We start from the raw sequence: 21270 nt of genomic DNA, 5'->3' as shown, positions 1-21270 counted from the left end.
TTTTTGGGGGGGGAGCGCAGTGGTAGTTGGTGTCCGGCCTGCTGACATAGCTGAACTCGGAGAAGATTGCCAGCAATTTCTTGATTCCAAAAGGCAACGCTCCAATCACAGCAACACCAGCCTCCTCGCACATACTGATTCTGGGGAATTGGCTGCGGCACAGAAGCTTTTACGGGCTCTGGCAGAGGAGCCTGGACCTGGTGAACGTCTGATAAGGGCGCTTTAAATGAGACTGCTTTCTTTTGTTTTGATTACAGGAATTATAAATATGAACAGTGACCCCACTTGATGGAGCCCTAAATTATTATATTGCAGCTATCCAAAAAAAAGAAAAGAAGAGCAGGGTTAGGTTCAGCATGACTCAATGATGCCCTCAAGTGGCTTGAGACAGGCAGCTGCATCAGACAAAAAGGGCGCCACTGCAGACAGCGGATATGTCTATTTACATTCTTGTCTTTTTGTTAAGTTTTGAATCAAGTTCCCATTTCAGCTGCACTGTCGTGAAAATCCATTATCACCATCTGCCTCGTCTTTTTCTCTGTCTGTGCCAGATGGAGGATGGAGGATGGGGTATGACATGCATAGCTGTTGCTGACAAGATAAATCTGTACATATTTTTGTGCTGATGCACTTTTTTGGGGGGTAGAGCAGCTTGAACTCATAACCATTATTTGAGCTGAAGGAATGTATAAAAGATAAAGATATGCTTTAAAATGCTCCGTGGCCTGTTGTTCTGTTACTTTAACGTTAAAATAATAATAAAAAATTAATAAAACACGTTACATTCTTGCAAATTAAACTCTGAAACACACACACACGTCCTTTTGTAATTGGATTTCCAAAGGGGGCACCCGTTCATTAAAAGTCCCAGATCTGCATTGCCGTCCCGCCCGCACACCGGTGGCCCCCCCACCCCCATTACCCACCAGGCGACTCGCCGTGCCTTTGTGTCTTTGACTACATCAGAATAATTGGATGCTTTGCACTGTGGATAATTCAGGGTCGCTACAGAGCAGTGATTCTGGGTTTATTTAGCAGAACAGACACACATGGTGACACGAGTCAGAAAGGGAAAAAGTTCTATATTATTTATTACATACCGTACAGACTTACAAGCAGTTCAACCGACGACAGATGATAGCTGTGTCACAGTGCTGGAACGGCTCCAGCACTCCAGAGATAAGATTCAGAATAAATCAGGACATAATAAGAGAAACACTCAAACAGAGACTTTATACTTGTGAATTTAACTATGATGCCAGTGACAACTGGCATCATAGTTATGATAAAATGATAAAAAAAAAACTGTACATGGCTGAGAAATGTATACAGTAGAGTGATCATAAAGTAATTAATGTTAACCTTAATGAGACTGACAGATGGGCAGGTCTCTGTTAGTTAAGTTTAGCCTTTTTATGTGTTACAGTGGAGGCTTGTTTGTCACAAATTCAAATGTCACATACACAGATCAGGCATAACATTATGACCACTGACAGGAGAAGCAAATAACATCTTGTGACAATTCAATGTTCTGCTGGACACCACAGGACACCCTCAGAAGGCCCATGTCCATTCTCTGATGAGTCCCAACTGCACAAGGGAGACCTACACAATATTAGGAAGGTGGTCGTAATGTTATGCCTGATCGGTGTAGCTGTACAACTGGAATTTAATAACGAAGAAAACATTACATTAGTAATTAAACAGAATTTATTGAAAATACAGGCACGCAGAATACTGGTCAAGCAAATAATAACATAAGGCAGCAAAAAAACAAAAGATATTAATAGATAGACATAAATTATGATGATCAGTGACCTTACCTCTTATTAAATTCATGTACAATGGAACAGAGATTTACTGACTGGAATCGATACCTGTCACACTGTGTAATTTCTGAATTTATGTTTCTCACAAATGTGAATGTTCTCACAGTAGAACCACGACAGGCGTTTTTAGTTTGTTTGCTGTCCTGTGACTGGCCTTCGAGCCCTAAAATAACATCACTGGCAGACATGGAGAAAGTTTGTGGCAGCTACGGACGTCCAGCAGCTGAAAACTGACAAAAACTGACCCACTAGCATTTCTAACCAAAACAGTTTACCCTGTAATTCTAAAAGAGGCCTTTATTTTCTTTCTGTTTTGTATTCAGATCAGTGTCCCTGGATCAGTGTCCACTCATACAATGATGAAAAACTGTATACGACTGAAAACTGTATGCGGTAGATACAGTGCAGTACCCACTACCCCACTGTTGTTATCACATTGATTCAGTCCATAGGATGCCTAGTAATGACTAAATGGTGCAGCCTCCTTCAACTCATGGTACCCCTGGTGGTTTGGCTCTGTGAAGAGATAGAGAGGGCAGTTAGGGCTAGGAAGTACCACAAATCCATCTCTTCTACATTTGCCAGTGTGTTTTAAAAGGCTCTTTTAGAAATATAGGTGATTCAGTTTGGTTTTTAGACGGAAGAAGAAAAGAAAAATACAGTTAAAAACAATACAAAGGAAATATTTTAATCTGAATTCACTGCCTAAATGTTCCTCAAACTGCTTTATATTGTCCCCTTGGCTATGACATTATTCTGTATTCAGCGAGCACTGCCAGTGCTACTTTATATACAGTATAAAGCACTTGCTATTATTTTTTCGGAAGCTATGTCAATAGTCTGGATGTCACTTAATAATTTTCTGTACATCCCAAATGATGTAGATGAAAATAGCCACTAGCAGAATGCGTTTGAGTGTGTAGATCAGTGTTGTGGTACCCAGGCTCATATTCTCCTCCACCAGAGGCCTCTTCTCGCTGCAGTTTACAACTCGTCCCTGTGCCGCTCCCAGAATAGTCATGATGTCCACTAAGTTGAGCTTCCCTTCCTCCTTGGCCTCCTCCACTTCCTCTCGAAGCTCCATCGCGGCCTCTTCGCGCTCCTCCATCTCTTCTTGGGTCAGCATTGCGTGTAAGCCTTGCCCTGCGGTGGCGTTGCCTACCTGCGGCGGCGCCAAGGAGCACAAAGCCCTCACCTGCCCGTAGGACTTCAAATGGGCCACGTTGGCACGCAAGAAGAGCAGGAGAACATTGAGGTCATTCAGTGGGCAGCCGAGCTTTCGGCGGTTGAGGAGGTCCAGCGCTGGGAGGACCTCGTACACAGAGAAGAAAGTAGTGTCCCAAACGAAGAGTCGAATGAGGCTGAAGAGGACGATGGGCGCCAGCAGGACGTAGATGGCACCGTTGGCTACGCTTATCACCTGAAAGACTAGCTGGCCGATCATTTTGCACTGAACCAGTTCAGGAACCCAGTTCTGGTCACGCAGCATCCCCGTACGGACGAAGCAGCTGAATTCATCCTGCAGGAAGGCAGAGAGGTGGAAGTAGGCCAGGTAAAGGCAGGCGGCACTCATGAAGGTCAGGAGGAGGAAACCCCGCAAGAAAAGCATGCTAACGAGGAAGTAGGAGTTTTGTTTGCACTTCATGTATCTCTCCAGGAGGGGGTACTCAAAGTACCGCTTCTTCTTGGCCCTGCAATTGGACAAGCAGAAAAAGAAACTCAGCACCATGTTCATGTTAATATAGTAACACACATTCTCTGCTGGGAGCCTCCCAACACAACCACAGTCTTCTACATTTGGCTACGAGGAGCTGCCCACCACAACACTGAGAATGCTGTAGGTTAAGAGCCTTGCTCAAGGGTGTATCAAAGGTAGTCGCACGGGGGAGAGGAAAATATCACTCTTCACTTTCCCAAACTGCGTTTTCCCAGATTATCAAGAGATTCCAACTGACAGCATAACATCATTTCTAAAAGCTTTGGGCAATATTTCTTACTGGCAGATCATCTCTGCTGGCTGCAATGACCCAATTTCTCTACGGGAATCATTTAAGATTCATTCAATATTGTAGTGTGTGGGCGAATCAAGACTCATACGACCGGGTTAAAACATAAATATGTATATGAAAAAGATTCTTTTTGAAAAAGATAACAAAGACAATCAGCATGTCTGTTACAAGCCAACATCCGTAGGTTTCTTACCTCTGCAATTCAGCCTGAAATGTGAGAGGGTTCTTAGTGTTCTGGCGCATGTCCAGAATGCTCTGGGCCAATCGGATGGAGCGGTTGTACGACTTGTCTAGTTCGTCAATTACGAAGAGCAGGTCAGAGCCCAGTGTGGGCATGACGAGCTGGCGCCAGATCAGAGCTGGCAGGTACATCAGCACGGCCATGGCCAGGAGAGAGTAAGGGAACATCTGAACAAACAAGGAGGAAATGTGACAGGAAGGAGATGCAGGAGGAGGAAAAGGAGGAAAGACAAAGAAGCTGGTGTCACAGAAATGACAGATTTACAACCTAGATTTATATATGATAAAACACTAGTCATGATTTAGTATACCTGCCCTGTTGTAATATAATTGAGCCTTGGATATCACATACACTGGGTATGAAAATATTGGAGTTTCAAGGAGAGAGAAAAAAGTACCCTGGTTCTTGTTAATGGTGCACACTGATATTTCCAACTGCAAACTTTACAAATCACACTGAGGATTTCCATCAGGTATCAGTCAATCTAGGTGGAAATAATAAGTCAAGGGAGCCTGATCGGAATCTTTAAACTTACTTTGTGCACCCAGAGGGAGCGCTCCTCGAAGTTCCCTTCACTGTCAAACTCGTGATGCATGAGAGAGTCCCAGCAGTACGTGTCCACATAGCTGGCCTGCTTGATGGTGAAATTGCTGGGAGGGAAACAGCTGATCTGAGGCCCTGCAGAATAAACAAATGTTGATGTGTAACATTATTCGCCAAGATGGGAATTACTTTCTGCAACTCCCTTTGATCGTGTTTTATCGGTTTGCCTTTAAGCTACCTTAAAGCACTTAACATCTCTCTCTCTCTCACTCACACACACACCCACACACACACACACACACAGTATGCAGCCTTGGCCGTCTTTTACCAGACACGTACATCTGAGCTTCTGCCTGCCCCTTTGCTTTCAGTGGTACAAGATTTTCACTCGCGAAATAATATGTTTCCAAATGGCAACCTGGCACTTAAAAACGCTGAGCGACTCCATTCCAAATTTGCGCTCTTCCACGTTATATTTAGTTCACCTTGATATTACCACATACAGTCTAACCACTTGAATCCGTGCTCCACACCCATCTGTCGTTTCCCGAGCGTGCTCCACCCTTAAACAGAGAGCTTGGGATAGAACACACTGAGGGTGCGCCCCACCTACCTCAGAGTCTTGCAAGGGGAACGTTCTATTTTTTACTCCTGCAATCTCCACATCTACTCGCTCCCTGTAAGTAGAAACATACTGCCACAGCTTTCCCAGTTTAGGGAGGGTGATTTATCCTACCAGTCCATGTCATTACAGGCAACTGTTGAATGTCTAATTATCCTATAGCCTTGTATGTGTGTGTGTGTAATTATTCAGCTACAGTACATTTCAACATCAACACTAGTGGCACCTAAAATATAACTGACATCAAAGTCAAACTAAACATCTGTTGTTGATGTTAATGGTAAATGGTCTTCTATTTATATAGCGCTTTTCTACCTATTAGTACTCAAACCGCATCCACCCATTCGTTCACACAAGGGCACACACGTTCACACACCAGTCTCTCCTCAAAAGATGCAGTGTTACTCAGCGTCCTTGTCCTTGTGGACTCAAACAAAATCTACGCTTCATGCCCACCTTTGCAGACACACTGACACAGAAAGACTCAAGCGGCCTTGAGGGTTTTCGAATGGTCGGCCATGTTTATTGTAACATTTATATTCTTTTATATATTTACACAGCTGCCTCCGGTCGCCATCCCCTCTATCCACGCAGCGCCCTGACCTGTGCCACAATTGCCACTACGTTGTGCTGTGGTTTGGAATAAACTGCTTGCACACAGCCAGGCACATAACTTTAAAAAAGGATGCCAAAAAGATGTCAGTCGCCGTCTGTTTTTCCAGAGTTGTCACTTAAAGGGGAACTACTGTTTTTTACGACCTGGGCCTTATTTCTGGCATAAAATATCGTCGTTTACTCACCCATATAACTTCTGTGTAATTTGTATTCCTTCGGGAGATAATTAGATCAGCGTATATCTATATAGTGGGAGTAAGTGGGGCACCGAAACGCAGCCTCTAAATAACTAATATTTTGTTATTGTGCGGTAGTGCTATTCCCCGTTGAGTCCGGAGTTACCTGTTATCATCATCTGGGGTCTGTAGGTCAATCTACAGACCCCAGATGTCTTCTGACCTGGATGATGTCGTCTCTGAGCGCCGCGCGCACCCACGACGGTCAACTTGTTTACCTGTAATTTGCTACTGCTATGGCTCGTCCACAACCTCAGAATCAGAAAAATATTCAGCCATGTTGCAAAAAAACTAGCAGTAGCAAATTACGGGTAAACAAGTTATTTAGAGGCTGCGTTTCGGTGCCCCACTCACTCCCACTACATGGATATATGCTGATCTAATTATCTCCTGAAGGAATACAAATTACACAAAAGTTACATGGGTGAGTAAATGACCGTATTTGCCAGAAATAAGGTCCAGGTCCAGCAGGCTCCACAGCAAAGCAATTAATAGTTTTCCAGTGGAATGAGGTACCAATAGCTGCTTAGGTTTAACTGAGAATGTATTAAAAATACTAACTGACTCCATTGTATGTTCCCATGCTGCTGGGGAAGGGAAGGGGAAGGGAATCTACTTTTCCTGGTTTGCTTGTGATGCACGTGTCGGCCCATGTGTTGCCAAATTTCCCAAAATAAAAAAATAACAGCGAGTGCCCTTTCATGAAGCCTTGTAAAATATTCTCACATTTAGCTCCCCGCCCTGCAAGCCATTTGGCAAAACACGGGAGTTTTCTGCCACGGCTCCCATATCCTCCTCCCAGTCCCCAATTAACATCGGCGGATCGGATCGTCGTCACATTTGTGCCTCGCACAAGGATTCTTGGCTGAGAGTCCAGGTGCAAGTAAAGCAGACTCCGCAGAGCAGTGTAATCAAGCCCTGTTGAGAAACTGACAATGCGGCAGACGTTCCGCCAAGAGGTATCGGTTGCGTTCCTCATCCTCAGCCGCCACAACATGCCTGACACCCACCCCACCCCACCCCACCCCGCCCGGGTTAATCAACATATCCTCTCATTTGACTCAACTTTAGGGGAGCTGCCACATAAGAACACCATCACGTAATTACAACGTGGCAGCGTTACGGAACGCTCCTCTCAATCAACCCTTGTGGCAATTAGCATCCAGAGCATCAGGCTGATTGCAGACCAGCTCTGGAAAGAAGACGTTTCGTTCAAAGTCAAGGGAGTCAGTCTCCTTTAGTTACAGATTTGGGTTCTGGACATGCCATGTATACTTTGGTTAGCCAGCTTTCTTTTAGCACGGTTGTGGGCGTCCTTCAAACAAATCGTGTTTTTTCCACTGTAGTCTTAAACCACTTGAGCAGAAGAAACGGCAGAGGGCTCATTCATCTACTTAATGGTGCTTTAAGCCTGTTGTTATTTTGTACTTTCAGTAATTTTGTGTTATTGCGATTCTTTTTTCCTCTTTGTGTTGAGGTCTTCACGCAGTCAGCACTTAATGTGTTCCTTTTATGATAGGTGTTGTTCAAGCGTTTTTTCCCTCTTGCAAAGAGCAGTGTAATTACCACACACTTTGCTACTGCCCTTCATATTTACCTTCCTGTGAAGTGTCAAGGACGAGGTGACGTATCAAACCGCCACGACAGACGACTGAACACTATGATCAGTTGTCATGTTAACATTTTAACTGAATAAAACACATGCGGGTCAGCGGCCGAGGTCTCGTTTCACCTTGCGGCAGAGCTTTTTTGTTTTCGCCGAGACTTTCGCATTAACTTTGAGTGGAGTTCCACGAGCCCCGGGAATAATAAGTGTTTATTTTAGTATGTATGAAATTCCTCCTTATCGTGAGTCCTAAATGCAGTTTAGCAAGCAAATAATAAGCAATTCAAGGACAAACAGTACACAAATATTATACGGAGCCGACTAACAATGCGGCTGAAGCAAAGACCACAAAGCCAAAACACAAGCGGAGGAAAAAAAAAAAAAAAGAAAAAAAAAAGGCACTCATGAATAAAAGGTATAATTAAGGGCAGAGGCAAATGGAATACAAAACTAATGTCCTAAAAGCATAGAGGCGGAAAGTGACTCACCCAGCGAGATCTCGCGGGCGAAGGCCATGCACACCAGCAACAGTGGAAGGCCGACGGACACATATTTGATGACCTTGTCCAACGGAAGCTCTAGTTCCAAGTGGGTGATCCGGTGTATCCCGGAGCTGTCCTGCAGCAGGGCATCAGATAGCATGGCCTTGGCCGCCGCCTGGGCAATGGACATCTTGAACTCCTACCCAGAGATAACAGAAAGGTTTATTTTTTTGACACGCTCAAGAAGGAACACGAGATATTGTGTGGTTGTAGTGCTCCAACTACAAATCACACTCACGGACTTTGTCACATGCTATACTGTTGGTATACGTGATATTATAAAGAAAGTAGCGGGTTGCTTTTCTAATTAGGAGACGATACAATCAGAGTGAATACTCCAAACAACATTAGATATAAGCTCAAACCATCTTACCTTTTGTCTTCCAGCCTTCTCTGCAGATACTACTAAAAAATCTGTTTGCAGAAGCAAAGACTTCCTCTAAAGGCCTGCACAGAGTTGGAAAGCTCCTTAAGTATTTAGGGAGGGCTTCGGTAAATGAGAGGTTGGATCTGGGCTGGACCACGCCGAGCCGAGTCTGGCTCTAATTACAGGGAGGACATCTGGGAGCATGTGGGCGCCCAGATGGCACTGACTGCAGCAGACCACCAGTACTCAACAGTGGGCCTTGTAGCAGTGTGTGTGTGTGTTTCTCTGGTGTGTCCACACAGTGAAGTACGCTGGCTGTGGCCCACTTCAAACAAGTGAACCAGTGGCTTTTTCAACCTCTGTCATTCTGGTTCCTTTCTTTTTTTTTTGGCTGCACTTTAGCTAAGATACACTTCTCCATACAAAAAGCACATTTCTGACCCTTGCTGTAAATGTGTTTCCAAAAGCCTTGTTTGACTGAGTGGACATGCGGGGAAGAACACTGTGGTGCAGCAGAGGGATCCAATGTAATGATATTTTATGCTTGAGGAAGGCTACATATGTCATCATGTTTGTCAGCGTTATGGATGGTTTGTTGAAGTAACTCTCCTCTCTGTTGACACAAAATCATTCCCACCCGACAAATAACAGCTACGCCATTTTTCTTTCCCAAATGCTTAAAATGTTGGATTATGTTTTCCTGACAAATTGACTCTTGTGGCTCGGTCCTCCCTCAGACGCAGAGACAGAAGTACCACATCATTGTTAGAGGAACTTTCTGACGGTCACATCCTACCAGCTTTTTAGTTACCCGAGTCAAATTCAACCTTAAATCCAGGTTTAAAAAGGTTGAGTCGCATACCCTGCACCAAAGTCACACTGCACAGGTAGATCTTATCTTCTAAATTAACATGGCTAGCATTTATAGAAAACAACGTGGAAATTCATTTGGAGTGGCTTTTGTATGCGCAATATCAATTTTGGTGCAAAATCCTCCTGTTTTTATTCCAGTGTATTCATGTTTGAAACAGTAAGTAGAGCCCACACCTGTTCAAATCTGGAATTTGACTAGACCATTTGTTCCATCTCAAAGTGGTGTATTCTCTGTTGAGTTTCAAGAACTACCTTAAAATACTGCAATGAAATTTTGAGGTTCATAGAGGCTTCTTTTGGCACCAACTGCTCTGTTCTTGGGCTGAATTTGTTTGGAGTGGCCATTCTTGGACAGCTTGGCTTGAACTCTGTGCCACTTCTAGACTATTTACCTTAGAGTATAATTAGTTCTTTCTTGAGACTCACTCATTAGACTTATCCACAACCTTTATGATTTATTTTATTTTATTTTTTTTTCCCGTAAAGGCCTTTGAGAGCTCTTTAGTTAACGATACATGGCAGACCTAATCTGGAGTGTTGTGGATTTATCCAGGGGAAGTAGGACCCAAGTGCTGGACGAAGCGTGACGAGGCAGGAATGGGCAAAGAACTGAGTTTAATTAAACAAAAGGGCAACAAAAAGCGCTGCTGAAACCACAGGAACTCCAAAGGCAAACAAAAAAAACTAAACTCTCAAGAAGACAAAAACGTAACACAAGACTGGAGACAAAACTCTGGGAACACTGGAGACACACAGAGGAGTAGTAAAAAAACAGCAGAATGACACGACAAGGAACAAAGGGGAAGGCAGGGCTATTCATGGGTTTCACCAGGTCCCTTTCCACAGGTGTTTAAAATCAAGCACCTAGATTATGAATGTAGACTGCATGGTGCTTGATTAAAACACCTGTGGAAAGGGACCTGATGAAACCCATGAATATATGCACACACGAGGAACAGAGGGGTGACGAGACACAGGTGACACAAATCAGAAGACAAGGAGGAAACCAATTACCTCATCAAAAAGGAGGGAAACACAGGGAGTAATACAACAGGAAATCAAAAACTTAACAAAATAAAACAGGAAACAGGAAGACGAGAAACATGAACGAAACTCAAAACGCGAACACAGGTGAAACAAAACCAGAGCCATCACACCCAGATTCTAATTTAACACATTAGAAGACTTGATAAATGTAAGAATATAATAATGTTTTGATGTGTCTGGTCTGTTCTTTATTTATTAATTTGATTGTTTTTGATTGTTTTAGAGAGATTCAAATGTCAAACGTGCCTGTGGAACAAGCCTGATCCAAGTGCTTTTTTTAGTTGTTCCTAAACTGTTTGTGTGTCTGCATCCTGATGGGTATGGCTGCTGCCATCGAGGAGTGTCATTGCTATGGAGTGGGGGTGTCTGGCCTGGTGTGGGTGGGTGGTACATGTCTAAGTAACATCCACACAAATGCCAGGTTAATTTTGGTTGGTTATCACTGAACTGTTTGCGTCTGAGAAACTAAATGTAGGGGCTAAAAGGAGTAGCTAAAGGACTGAGCAAATCGAATGGCTAGTAAAATGAAAGGCGGAGTGAAAACAAAAACAAAAATGTGAAGAACAAGTGTCCTTTAAAATGCCTTTTTAAAATCTGAACACTACATGAATTAGCAAATTCATTTTTTGTTGAATTAAAAATGTATTTACAAAAACAACAAATAACAGTTAATAAGTGAATCATTTAACTATTTATTGATGAATAAATCGTTCACTGGTAAATAATTTTTTATAGATGATCTATTGGATGTCCGTTAAAACATAAAATAATAAATGAAATGTAATTTAGTACTTTCATTTCTACATTAATGGGTATATTTGTAATCACATCAAGTAATGCCTGTTTCTATTGTACAATTAATTATTGGTTAGTAGAATGTTTTAATTTCACTTGTGGTCCTCCATACAAATACATATGTTTAGAAACATGTCCTGTAGTCACTGGTCATTGGGCTCATCCCATAGTGTCTTCCTCCATCTGTGTATTTGTGTCACAGGTCATCTACAAGTGTTCTAGAATATTCACTCGTTGCTTTGACGGAATTCCTTTGTCTCCTTCTTAGCTCCTTCACTCTTCTTCTTGAAGTCACTCCGTATACTTGTTTTTTGAGGATTTCCTGATTGCTTTCACTCGTTTCGTCCGACTCGTTGTGAGACATTCATCGCTGGTTTGACTATTCAGTCACCTTCGTATTTAGACACAGCAGCATCCTAGCCATGGCGTTTGCTGAAGGGAGCAGAGGCATCTACAGTCCCATCAGGGTAAGGACCGGCTCGCTTGTCTTTAGTTTGATTCTCAACATTTTCAGATGTAGTTAATAAAAAATAAGAGGAATCTGATCTGATGAACAATCTGACCTTATTTCCACAGGTGTTCTTCAACACCATGGTCTATGAGCGGCCTCTTGAGAACTGCTGGCATCCCGGCTCCTACAAGTGCTATGTAAGCTCCTCTATGGTTTCAAGTCTACTATATAATATATGTATAAAAGCTAATATATCTGAATTGTGTCCTTGTTTTGCATTTACCCATCTGATCTCTTGTGTTTTATTTAGATCGCACTTATTGCTGAACTTCTGAGGCTTCAGAAGAACGAACAGCTCTCATGCAACGTATCCGTTGAAGACATGATTGAGCTGCTGATGGAGGAGAGCAAGAAGACTCTGAGAATCCAGTGAGTACCTGAGAAACTCACGCAGAAACATATGTAACGCACCACACTTGACTTTTACTCTGCTCATAAAGAGGAACTGTAAAGATTAAACTCTTGTTTTCTTTGTGTTTGAAGGATGTGGGAATTCGAAATGGACGGCTTCCACAAGACCCATGCCAGACCTCTTGCCCAGCTGGTAAGGACACACTCTTGAAAAAACTGCACACTAGTTTCAGTTGATACATATCACTTCACTTTCTCTTATAAATGTGTTCTGCTCAACACCTCTTTTCTTTTCTTGTTTCAGATGTGGGAGGTGATGAACCACATGAAGAATGGAGATGTGGAGTTTGAAGCCAGAAGGCTCCTCCACTCTTCAGAGCCCGTGCCTCCCAACTTTCAGTAAGTTACATCTGCTGCTCATTTCTTCTTAGTCAAATTCTCTGGTTATGATGTTTGTGTAACTTCCCGAAGTGTTTTAAAGCAGCCAACTCTGATAACTGTAACCCACAGAAATCCCATGATCATCAGCCAGGCTAAGGAATATGCTAGGAGGCTGACAGAGCGACAGCTTGAGGCCCCTAGCTCCAAACTGCTAGAACCATGGGAGGTGGTGGTGGAGGTGGTCCCTAAAGTCCTGCAGGGCTTTTGGGAGCATTCTCCAACCACTTCCGTGAACATGCCCTCCAAGAAGCTGTGCGAAATGGCTATTGGAGTGACAAGAGCAGTAGAGGAGCGGGTCTACGCTGCCCTGTCCTCCGTATTCCTGCAGGTCACGTTCTCCCGCACCACCAGGGATAACATGATAAAGTCCATCCAGGAGAACGTTAGACAGGCCTACACCCAGGATGTCCTGGTCAAGAGTCTCAATAGTTTTGCAGCAGACCTGCTCAACACCATCGTTGATGTAGCAGCAGCAGAGATCTGCTCATCTTTTCATCCATCTTTCCTCACCACCACTGCTGAACCACCAGTGCTGCTGTATACCTGCCTGGGTGCAGTGGAAGAACAGGAGACCTCCGTGGCTGGGGCTCCATCACCTCCCGTCCCCTCCACCGATGGATCTCCTTCCATACCTGCAGTCCATCAAAACCAGACTGAACATGAACAGCTAGCTACGCGCAGCCCAGACCCCGAGTCTGCTGGGGCTCCGTCACCTCCACCTGGACCCGTGACCGCTCCAGCTAGTGTTCGGGTTGCATCATTGTCTTGGTTTTATTTCTTGGTCATTTGTTTTCCTTTTTATTTCATTGTTAATTTACATAGTTCGTTTTCATCGGTGCATTTTGCATCGTTTCCATTTTTGTTCATTTTAATCAGTTTCATTTCATTTTCCTTTTATTCAGTTTTATTTCATTTTTATTTTCCTCAGTTTTATTTGAATTTCATTTCCATGTACATTTTTGTTTTTATTGTTCATTTCATTTTCATTTTGTGTTATTTTGTTTGATTTTGCTGTTCATTTGTGTTACTGGTGTTGAGTAATTGGACTGCAGGTCGCCAGAACCAAAGTCTGCTCTGGCTCCATCACCTCTGTTGGCTCTTGTGAGCCCTTCAACTGAGCCACCATTGTGGAATAAATTAGACCCTGGCGGGCCGCAATAGTATTAACTTTGTATGCATGTTTTTTTTGTTTTTTTTTGGCGACTAATCGTTACAGTAGTCGATGACGAGTCGTTAGTTGCAGACCTAAACTGTTATATAGCAGTGGCGGGCTGTGCATTTTCCACCTAGGCCTTCAATGCTCCAACCTTATTCAAAACACCTCTTAATATGATTGTTATGACGCCACTGCTATAGAAACCATCAACATACGGATATGCAATAAAACGTAGACAGGAATCTCATATAGCAAGATGAATGCCATTACTAAAGTAAAAAACTCACTTAGAACAATTCAAAATGTCTCCTCTTACTCACTGCAGCCACACCTGCCACATACGTCAAATCCAGCAGAAGCACGCCGACCTAATACAACGGCAAAAACATACATAAAAGATGCAAATCGAATTCATTTTACTCTCCAGAACTTAAGAAACAATTTAGAGTTCTCCTCAGAGCCTGTCAACCAAGGTTAGCGCTCATAGTTGCTGTTGCTGTTTTCTTGGCTAGGTCAGGCTAGCTAGCTCCAGGATTGGGTGGCATTTACTCACAATATCCAGCTTTTCCTTCAAAGTCCACCGTGAAAATGTCTTGAAAATGTCCTCTCCTTCTTCCCTATCGTGAGTTCAAAAGGCAGCTATCAAAACGTTAACAGGGACGATTTGTTTGTGTAGCTTGCAACAGATGGACATGAACTGCTAGCTTGGTTTAAATGGAGCGGCTCTCTGACCCTCCAACCAGAGGACACGAAAACGCTAACACTACAGTAGGCCATAGAGAAGGTCTAAGAATATGAACTTGAAATGCGATTGGTTAAAGGAACAGCGTCATTACAATGTATTTCAAGCTTCAGCCGCCTGCAGTTTTAATTGTGAAGGCCTGGGCAAATTTAATAAGATTAATGGGAAAATATTAAAATGTAAGTCGGTAATTTTGATAAAGTTTAGGTCAGCAGAGAAGAATTCGCTGGCCCTGAAAGCCCACCACTGATATATACTAACGGAAGCCTGGTAAAGCGACTGTAAATATTTCTTGAACCCTTATATCTACTCTTTATCTAACTTGTATGGTTGCAAACTATGTAAAAGTACAAAAAGGTAAGAAAACAGTCTTGCCCCGAGATGCTGAGACATGAGATGTGATATTACTGACTGTTCATACAGGGCCACTGGCTACTCGCCTTATCTAACCTGCTGCACATGGAGTCCTGGCCATATAATTATTAAAAGAAATGTTTGGGTGTCCATAGTCTCAAGAAAGTTTTTTTTTTTTTTTTTGTTAAACCACTTGTGTAATTATGGCTGATTTTCCTCCCACATGCGAGAAAATTTGAGCATTGTCTCCAAACATCGACGCGGCATCAAGCACATAAAAAGCTCACCACATGTTGCCAGTGCCAAGCCGTTCCTGTATGGCCACTATACTTCACACTCCTCCTTCCTCCTACCAGAAAACGCGGTCCAAGGAGGAGAAAAGTAACAAAGGTGGAAAATCACACATATTTAAGTGCTGCAATTACGGTTTGACCTTTCGCAGGGGGTGGGAAACAATGCAGGGAGGCAATTACACATGTACAAGCCTTTAAAAACAATACAGCGATTACCGTTTGCTCCGAGGAAGCGGACCCTACGTTTCAGAAATCCATGGTCAAAAGCTCTGCTGGGTTCTTTTATGGAGGCTGGATGAATAGGGGGGCAAGCATTTGGGTGGGCGTCTTCCAGCAAGAGAAAATCACAGGCTTGAGCGTTAAGCAGTGGGTAGGAAGCTACACGTGTGACAGGAAAATGAGGCAAGTTAAACCACTAGACTACTGACACTGTAATTCAAGATACATCACAATGAAGCGGGGTCTGAGAGGGTTACAAAATGTCACGCATAACAAGTTTTGCTTCATTTTGACGCAGTGTAGCAAAGGATCGGTGCTTTTTGTGTCTAAATATTCTCATGAATCAAACTGTGTTCCTGTGTGGGCGTTCGCAGCCTTGCGTGGGCTCCCTGAATGAATGCAGGACTTCCATTAGTCAGAATCAGTACCTTTACATGTTTTTAATTATTAAAATTGGTCTATTGAAACACAATAGATTATGACAACAAAGCATACAAATGAAATAAGAAATATTCCCTTAGTCTGTCACTTGCTCTGGAAGATCCATTTAAAAAAAAAAAAAGAAAACAAAAAGAAGGAGAAAATGATATCAATGAGCAACATACTTCACAATGAACAATCATAACATTCAATATAACATGGGTGCTTCTTTTTCTAGACGTCTTCACATTAGAAACGAGTGATTCCGTTCGCGCGTCCGAGTACAAAACAGAGAGCTGAAATTGATTCACAGTTTCTTCAAAAGCCTTCACATAAAATGGAAAGAGGTGTCGTGGCGGGAGCTTTCGCCTCTCTTTCTCGCTTTCTTCAAAATTGTTTTTTTTCTTTTTTCTCCTCGTAAAAAGTTCGCCAGTTATGCACGGCACCGGCTCCAAAGTCACCGGGTGTCTCTGTGTGATTCCTCTCAGCTCATTCCTTGAGTCTGTCGTAGCCGGCAGGGCTCGCCAGGTGAGCTGCCCGAGACAGAATCACCCAAGGTCGTAAGAAGAAACGGAAAAAAAAAAATAAATCAAAAAAAGCACAAGCAGTTTGTCTAAGAGTCAATGGTCGGAGTCAAGTACGTGTGTGCGTGGCCACCCGCTATTCCAACAGCCTTACTCTGTCATGTTGCTCCTTGAGCTACTCTCTGAGGCCACACATACACACTCACGCGCACAAAAATAATAAATATGCAAACTTTAAAACACCAGAATGCAAACATATGAAAAAAAAATCCAATATACATACTATATGTGCAGTCAGTATACACTGGTTTACTAGTTTTTTTTTTGTTTTTTTTTGCTCATTGGAGAAGAGAGGGAAAAAAAAGATTGTTTCGAAAAGACATGCTTGATAAAAAGGTTTGCTGCAGCGGTGAGTCAAGCGTCGCGCTCGTGAGGAAGAAACACGCCGAATGGAGCGCTGTTCAACCTGAGAACCTATGAGTCATTTAAAAGGCGTGAACGACGTCCCAGCAGTGGAAGCCAAAAGAACCACGTACAGTCACTTCTGCAGATATTTGGACGGCGTTACACAACGCACCACCCGCTGCTGCTGCTGCTGCTGCTTCTTTCCTGTGGCTCCTCGCTCTTATTTCGGGAAGCAAAATGACACATTAGCTGCAAGAGTCAGAGTTGGGACTGTCAGCTGAAAACAAAGAGTACTTTATGAAATGAAAGAGAAAAAAAAAAAAGCTGCAGCCCTTTTTTTCGTCACTATTTTCTGGTGCCAAAATGATACATTCAATGAAGTAGTTGTTTACACATACAGTCAAAAGTTCTCACTGTGCAAATATTGTTCGTTTTTTTTTTTTTTTTTTTTTTGATGCGTGTGAAACTACTCCTCATTCTCATGTCCGACATTTTTATTAATCAGAATACCGTGTCGCTCTGTAAGCACCCACCAGTCCTGACTGTTGCTTCAAAGCAATTTAAATGTTCTCCAATTTAAAGCTGACAGCAGCCTCTTCAACCTTTTTTAGCCCCTGTGCCATTTCTTTCCGCAAAGAACAAGAGCTAGAGTAGAAAAACTATCCAAACATTTCAAGAGCTCACTGCATGAGAACGTACTATAGTAAAATGCAACCACACAAATTCATCGTTAAACTAATATTTGTCCTCTGTAATCATAATAATCATAGCCGTGATGATCACTGTGTCTGATTAGGCTCCGTGAAAGAGTCTCCGGTAAGGACTTAAAACGTCTTCAAATGCACTCAAGAGTAACTCGGCGCTATGGCCGCACCGGGTGAGCTCGAATGAGGTCAAAGTTTCCCCCCCCCCCGCGAGGCTACTCCAGTTCCTCTCTGTGCTCCATGCTCAGATCTCTCCTCCCGCCTCCCCTGCTGGACAGTTGCCTCCCCCGTTCGTGCTCCTCCTCTCCGTCCTCCTCCTCCTCTTCCTCCTCCATCCCTTCCTCCTCTTCCTCCTCCTCCTCCTCTTCGTCCTCCTCCTCCGTGCCGTCCATGGAGTCGTCGGCTCCCAGCATGGCCTGCTGCATGGCCAGGGTGGCCGAATCGGAGGACAGCGACTGGAGGCTGTCCATACTCAGCGGGTCTGATGGAGGAAACGACAACTGATCAGTTTGTATCACAACTTAATGCATCAGGATTTATACCAGACTCTAGGAAATCTAAATAAGTTAAAAGTCTAATAATTGCAATAGAGTTATAGTCTACTCTTAGTTTTCACTTATCTTTGGATAAAGTGCATTAACATTCATTCATTCATTTATTTTCTGTAACCGCTTGTCCTCTGGAGCGTCACAGGTGGGCTGGAGCCCATCCCAGCCGTCACTGGGCGAGAGGCGGGGTACACCCTGGACAGGTCGCCAGTCTATTGCAACCATTCACACTCACATGCACACCTACGGCCAATTTAGAATCACCAATTAACCCAATGTGCCGTCCAGCATTCAGATAAAATCCCAAAACAGACTAGACGTTAACATTTCCACGCAAAAAACGACTCAAATAATCAGCGGATCTTTACACAGTTCCTGAAAGCAGACAAAGAGAACCCAATCAAATGAATGAAGTACTTTACTTATTTAGGAAAATGAGCCAATATTACATATCAAAAGTGAATGCACCTCCAGGATTACAAGTTAATTTCGGAGCCAAATTAGAGTCCATCTGTTCAGAAGTGTTTCCAATCAGTGTAATCAGTGCAGTCCTGCGTCTAAAAAAAAGTCAGGGATTCGTCACAGACTGGTCTTCACAACACATGTTTGTGAAATTGTACGACGGCATGGACAAAGCAGATGTTTGATTGGGTTCTCTTTGTCTACTGTCGGGACTTTGGAAGGTAAAAAAAAAAACGTTTAAATGGCACTGTATATGTACTGTACATGTTGCCTCTTTAGCTGCAGTATGCTGCATGTACATGGTTCATGTAAGTGTTTAGTTGTACAGTTACACAATGACACTGTACAATAGCATTACTGTCTGAATGAAAACATACCCAGATATGACTAACTGATCAGGACCACTAGAGTTATTTATGTAAGTTAACCTTCTTCTCTTGTTTTTCTGGCATCAGATGCATCAGATCATACATATATCTGTAAAGCTAAACAGCTCCCTAGAGTGACTACCACATTTGAACTACTCTTAAAAGACTTGGACTCATCTGGGACACATCTTTCTCGACAGGGAGCCTCTTTGCCCTTGACACTAGCCCTCACATCATCTAACATAATGTAATTAAAATGAACGAGTCTGCAGTGGCACCATGTGGTTGAGGCTGAAACACACAAGCTTCATACATTTTCCATGGACGTGTTCTGTAGATTTAAAACTGCCAAGGATTATATAGGGCAGCGCTGCTGGCTTACTGTCTGAGTTGTTTCCTGTCTGAGATCTGTGCGTCTGCAAGACACCGGCCACGATGGAGTCGGGCCAGAAGCGCTGCGTCGGACGGTGCTGGGACTTCATCTTCTTTGCTTTAGGAGCCGGGTCTGGATTACTGGCATCCAACATGGGCTGGAGGATACGCCTGCGAGCGTTGATGAACCTGAGGACATACGGTTCAAATGAAGCCCATCAAGATTTGGTTAAATACATCATAGTTATACCTAATTGAGACAGAAATGTCCAAAAAATAAATACAGTTAACAATAGTGGGTCCTTGAGAAGAAGAACAATGGAAGGCCAAAACATTATGAGAACTCAAACATGAAGCCAATGACCTTGTTTAATGGTTTATGTCAATTTTCGGATATATTAAACGTGCAAGAACAGTTGGCTCTGGTAGTCGGCATGTAGGAGGTGGGAGAACTGTAAAGAAGTCAGCCACTTTGATGAGAGCCAACTTGTTATGACTTGGTAGGAAGTGCTGTTGGGCAGCAGAACTTAAATGATCTGCCCCAAACATCTTGGCATCTTCAGAGGTCTGGTGGCATCCGTGCCTTTGCAGGTCAGAGGAGTCTTGACAGCACATCAGGCAAGGTGCTCATAATGTTTTAGGCCAGGGAAGGGAAGACGAGGGAAGACACAATTTCCTGCCCGGTGCACTTGATCTACATGACCAGGAGATGGCGCCACAGTGTCAGGAATGTACCGAGGAGCTCCGAGCTATTTAAGTTCAATTAAAGCTAAACCTCCTCTCATGTTTCCACTACAGTAACAGGAAACGGCTTCTTACCAGTTGTTTACTTGCAAAAGGGTGAGATTCGTTTGTGCTGCAATCTGCCTCTTCTCGTCTTCTGTCGGATATGGATGCTGAAAGAGAAAAGAGCCGCCGCCTGAGTTTTTAAGCAGTTTTCTGTCGTATCTGGCATTTGCGACATCAAAACCTTACAGCTAACCCTCCAAACCTCCTCTCTTTGACAACAGTAACCATTTCAGAATCACGCACAAACACTCAAGCCGCAGTCTAAACAGCGTTCTCTGCCTCACCATGAGATGCTGGAAGAGCCAGGAGCGCATGATGTTGGTGGCGTGCTTGGGCAGGACCCCCCTCTTATTCTTGGACTTCTTGTCTTCGCTGTCCAACAAGGACGACAGGTCCACATTTACCTTTACAGCGAAACCCAGGAAGAGAAGAAACGAAATGAAGAAAAGGAAAAAAAAAAAAAGGAGCGGGTGGTAGGGCTTAGTTATTGTTGCCACGGAAACAAAGGGAGACTACCAATTACCTATCTTTTTTTTTTTTTTTTCTGTGGCAAGGGCAGAAACACCTTCTCAAGTGTCACCATGGTAACTGAATTTGAGTAATAACACTTAAAATATATTTATAAAAAAAAGCAGCAGCCTTGACTAGTCTGTTGTCTGCTCAGTGCTTCCATGGGGGGGGGGGTTAAAGAGCCGAGTGTCAGGCGAGGCTCTCGGTCAGAAGTTTGAATTTCACAGTTTGCCGCTGAATTAGTGAGGAGGCTGATACGAAATGTGTTTGGCTCGGATTCTCACTTGTTTTGACCCAAGCCTGTCTTTCTGTTCGGCGAGAAATCATTATTCAGATGTTATTGTGTGGAGTGCTGAAGGACAAGATGCTCTCAGAGTGATGACAGTCTTTGACAGCCTGCAGTGTACATATGTGTGTGTGTGTGTCTGAGTGTGCGTCCATGTGTTTGGCCTGGCTGAGCCTAGCTGACTCTAGACTGATATCCTCGTGAGGATGCGGGCAGCATTATCGACATGGTATATATATATGATACTGATGGAACTGATGTCACATTATGGATTCCTCCAGATCTCCGTACAATAAGTAACTTTTTTACCTGTCCTTGTATAAAAGATAGGTCAAAACATAGGCAACCCCGAACAAGACAGGCTGAATGCTGGTTAAAAGGATGTTTTCTTGTGTGTGTGTACTAAAACATATTCACACAGTCACAGTGGGGATGCACCACATGTCTGGGGACAAATGTAAACCATTAGCATTTAGGTGTAAGGGATTGG

At 43.3% G+C, this 21270-nt stretch overlaps 2 protein-coding genes across 3 annotated transcripts in view; both read right to left on the bottom strand.

The window, feature by feature from the left end:
* Nucleotides 1-1062: 1062 nt before the first annotated feature.
* LOC311502273 (pannexin-3-like) lies at nucleotides 1063-8672 on the bottom strand. Of its 2 annotated transcripts, XM_084564419.1 has the most exons (6): nucleotides 8617-8672; nucleotides 8190-8382; nucleotides 4615-4757; nucleotides 4032-4246; nucleotides 2769-3520; nucleotides 1063-2345 (listed from the first exon to the last, which is right to left on the bottom strand). In XM_084564419.1, the coding sequence occupies exons 2-6, from the start codon at nucleotides 8371-8373 to the stop codon at nucleotides 2287-2289; spliced, it is 1353 nt and encodes a 450-aa protein (XP_084420545.1). In that variant the 5' UTR covers nucleotides 8374-8382; nucleotides 8617-8672; the 3' UTR covers nucleotides 1063-2286. The 2 variants fall into 2 exon arrangements, with proteins under 2 accessions (XP_084420545.1, XP_084420544.1); XM_084564418.1 differs by lacking the exon at nucleotides 1063-2345 and having other exon boundaries at nucleotides 2363-3520.
* Nucleotides 8673-15975: 7303 nt separating this feature from the next.
* pknox2 (pbx/knotted 1 homeobox 2) overlaps nucleotides 15976-21270 on the bottom strand; it is a 93035-nt gene continuing 87740 nt past the window's right edge. The window contains exons 9-12 of the mRNA XM_084564086.1: nucleotides 20269-20388; nucleotides 20015-20091; nucleotides 19206-19384; nucleotides 15976-17926 (exon numbers count right to left, since the gene is read on the bottom strand). Coding sequence (XP_084420212.1) covers nucleotides 17661-17926; nucleotides 19206-19384; nucleotides 20015-20091; nucleotides 20269-20388 — 642 coding nt within the window. The 3' untranslated portion in view covers nucleotides 15976-17660. The remainder of the gene's footprint in view (nucleotides 17927-19205; nucleotides 19385-20014; nucleotides 20092-20268; nucleotides 20389-21270) is intronic.

The sequence above is a fragment of the Chelon labrosus genome (genome assembly GCF_963514085.1).
Source record: "Chelon labrosus genome assembly, chromosome: 17".
NCBI lineage: Eukaryota > Metazoa > Chordata > Actinopteri > Mugiliformes > Mugilidae > Chelon > Chelon labrosus.
The sequence above is the reverse complement of the archived record's forward strand: the minus strand, read 5'-3'. Positions and strand labels throughout refer to the sequence as shown.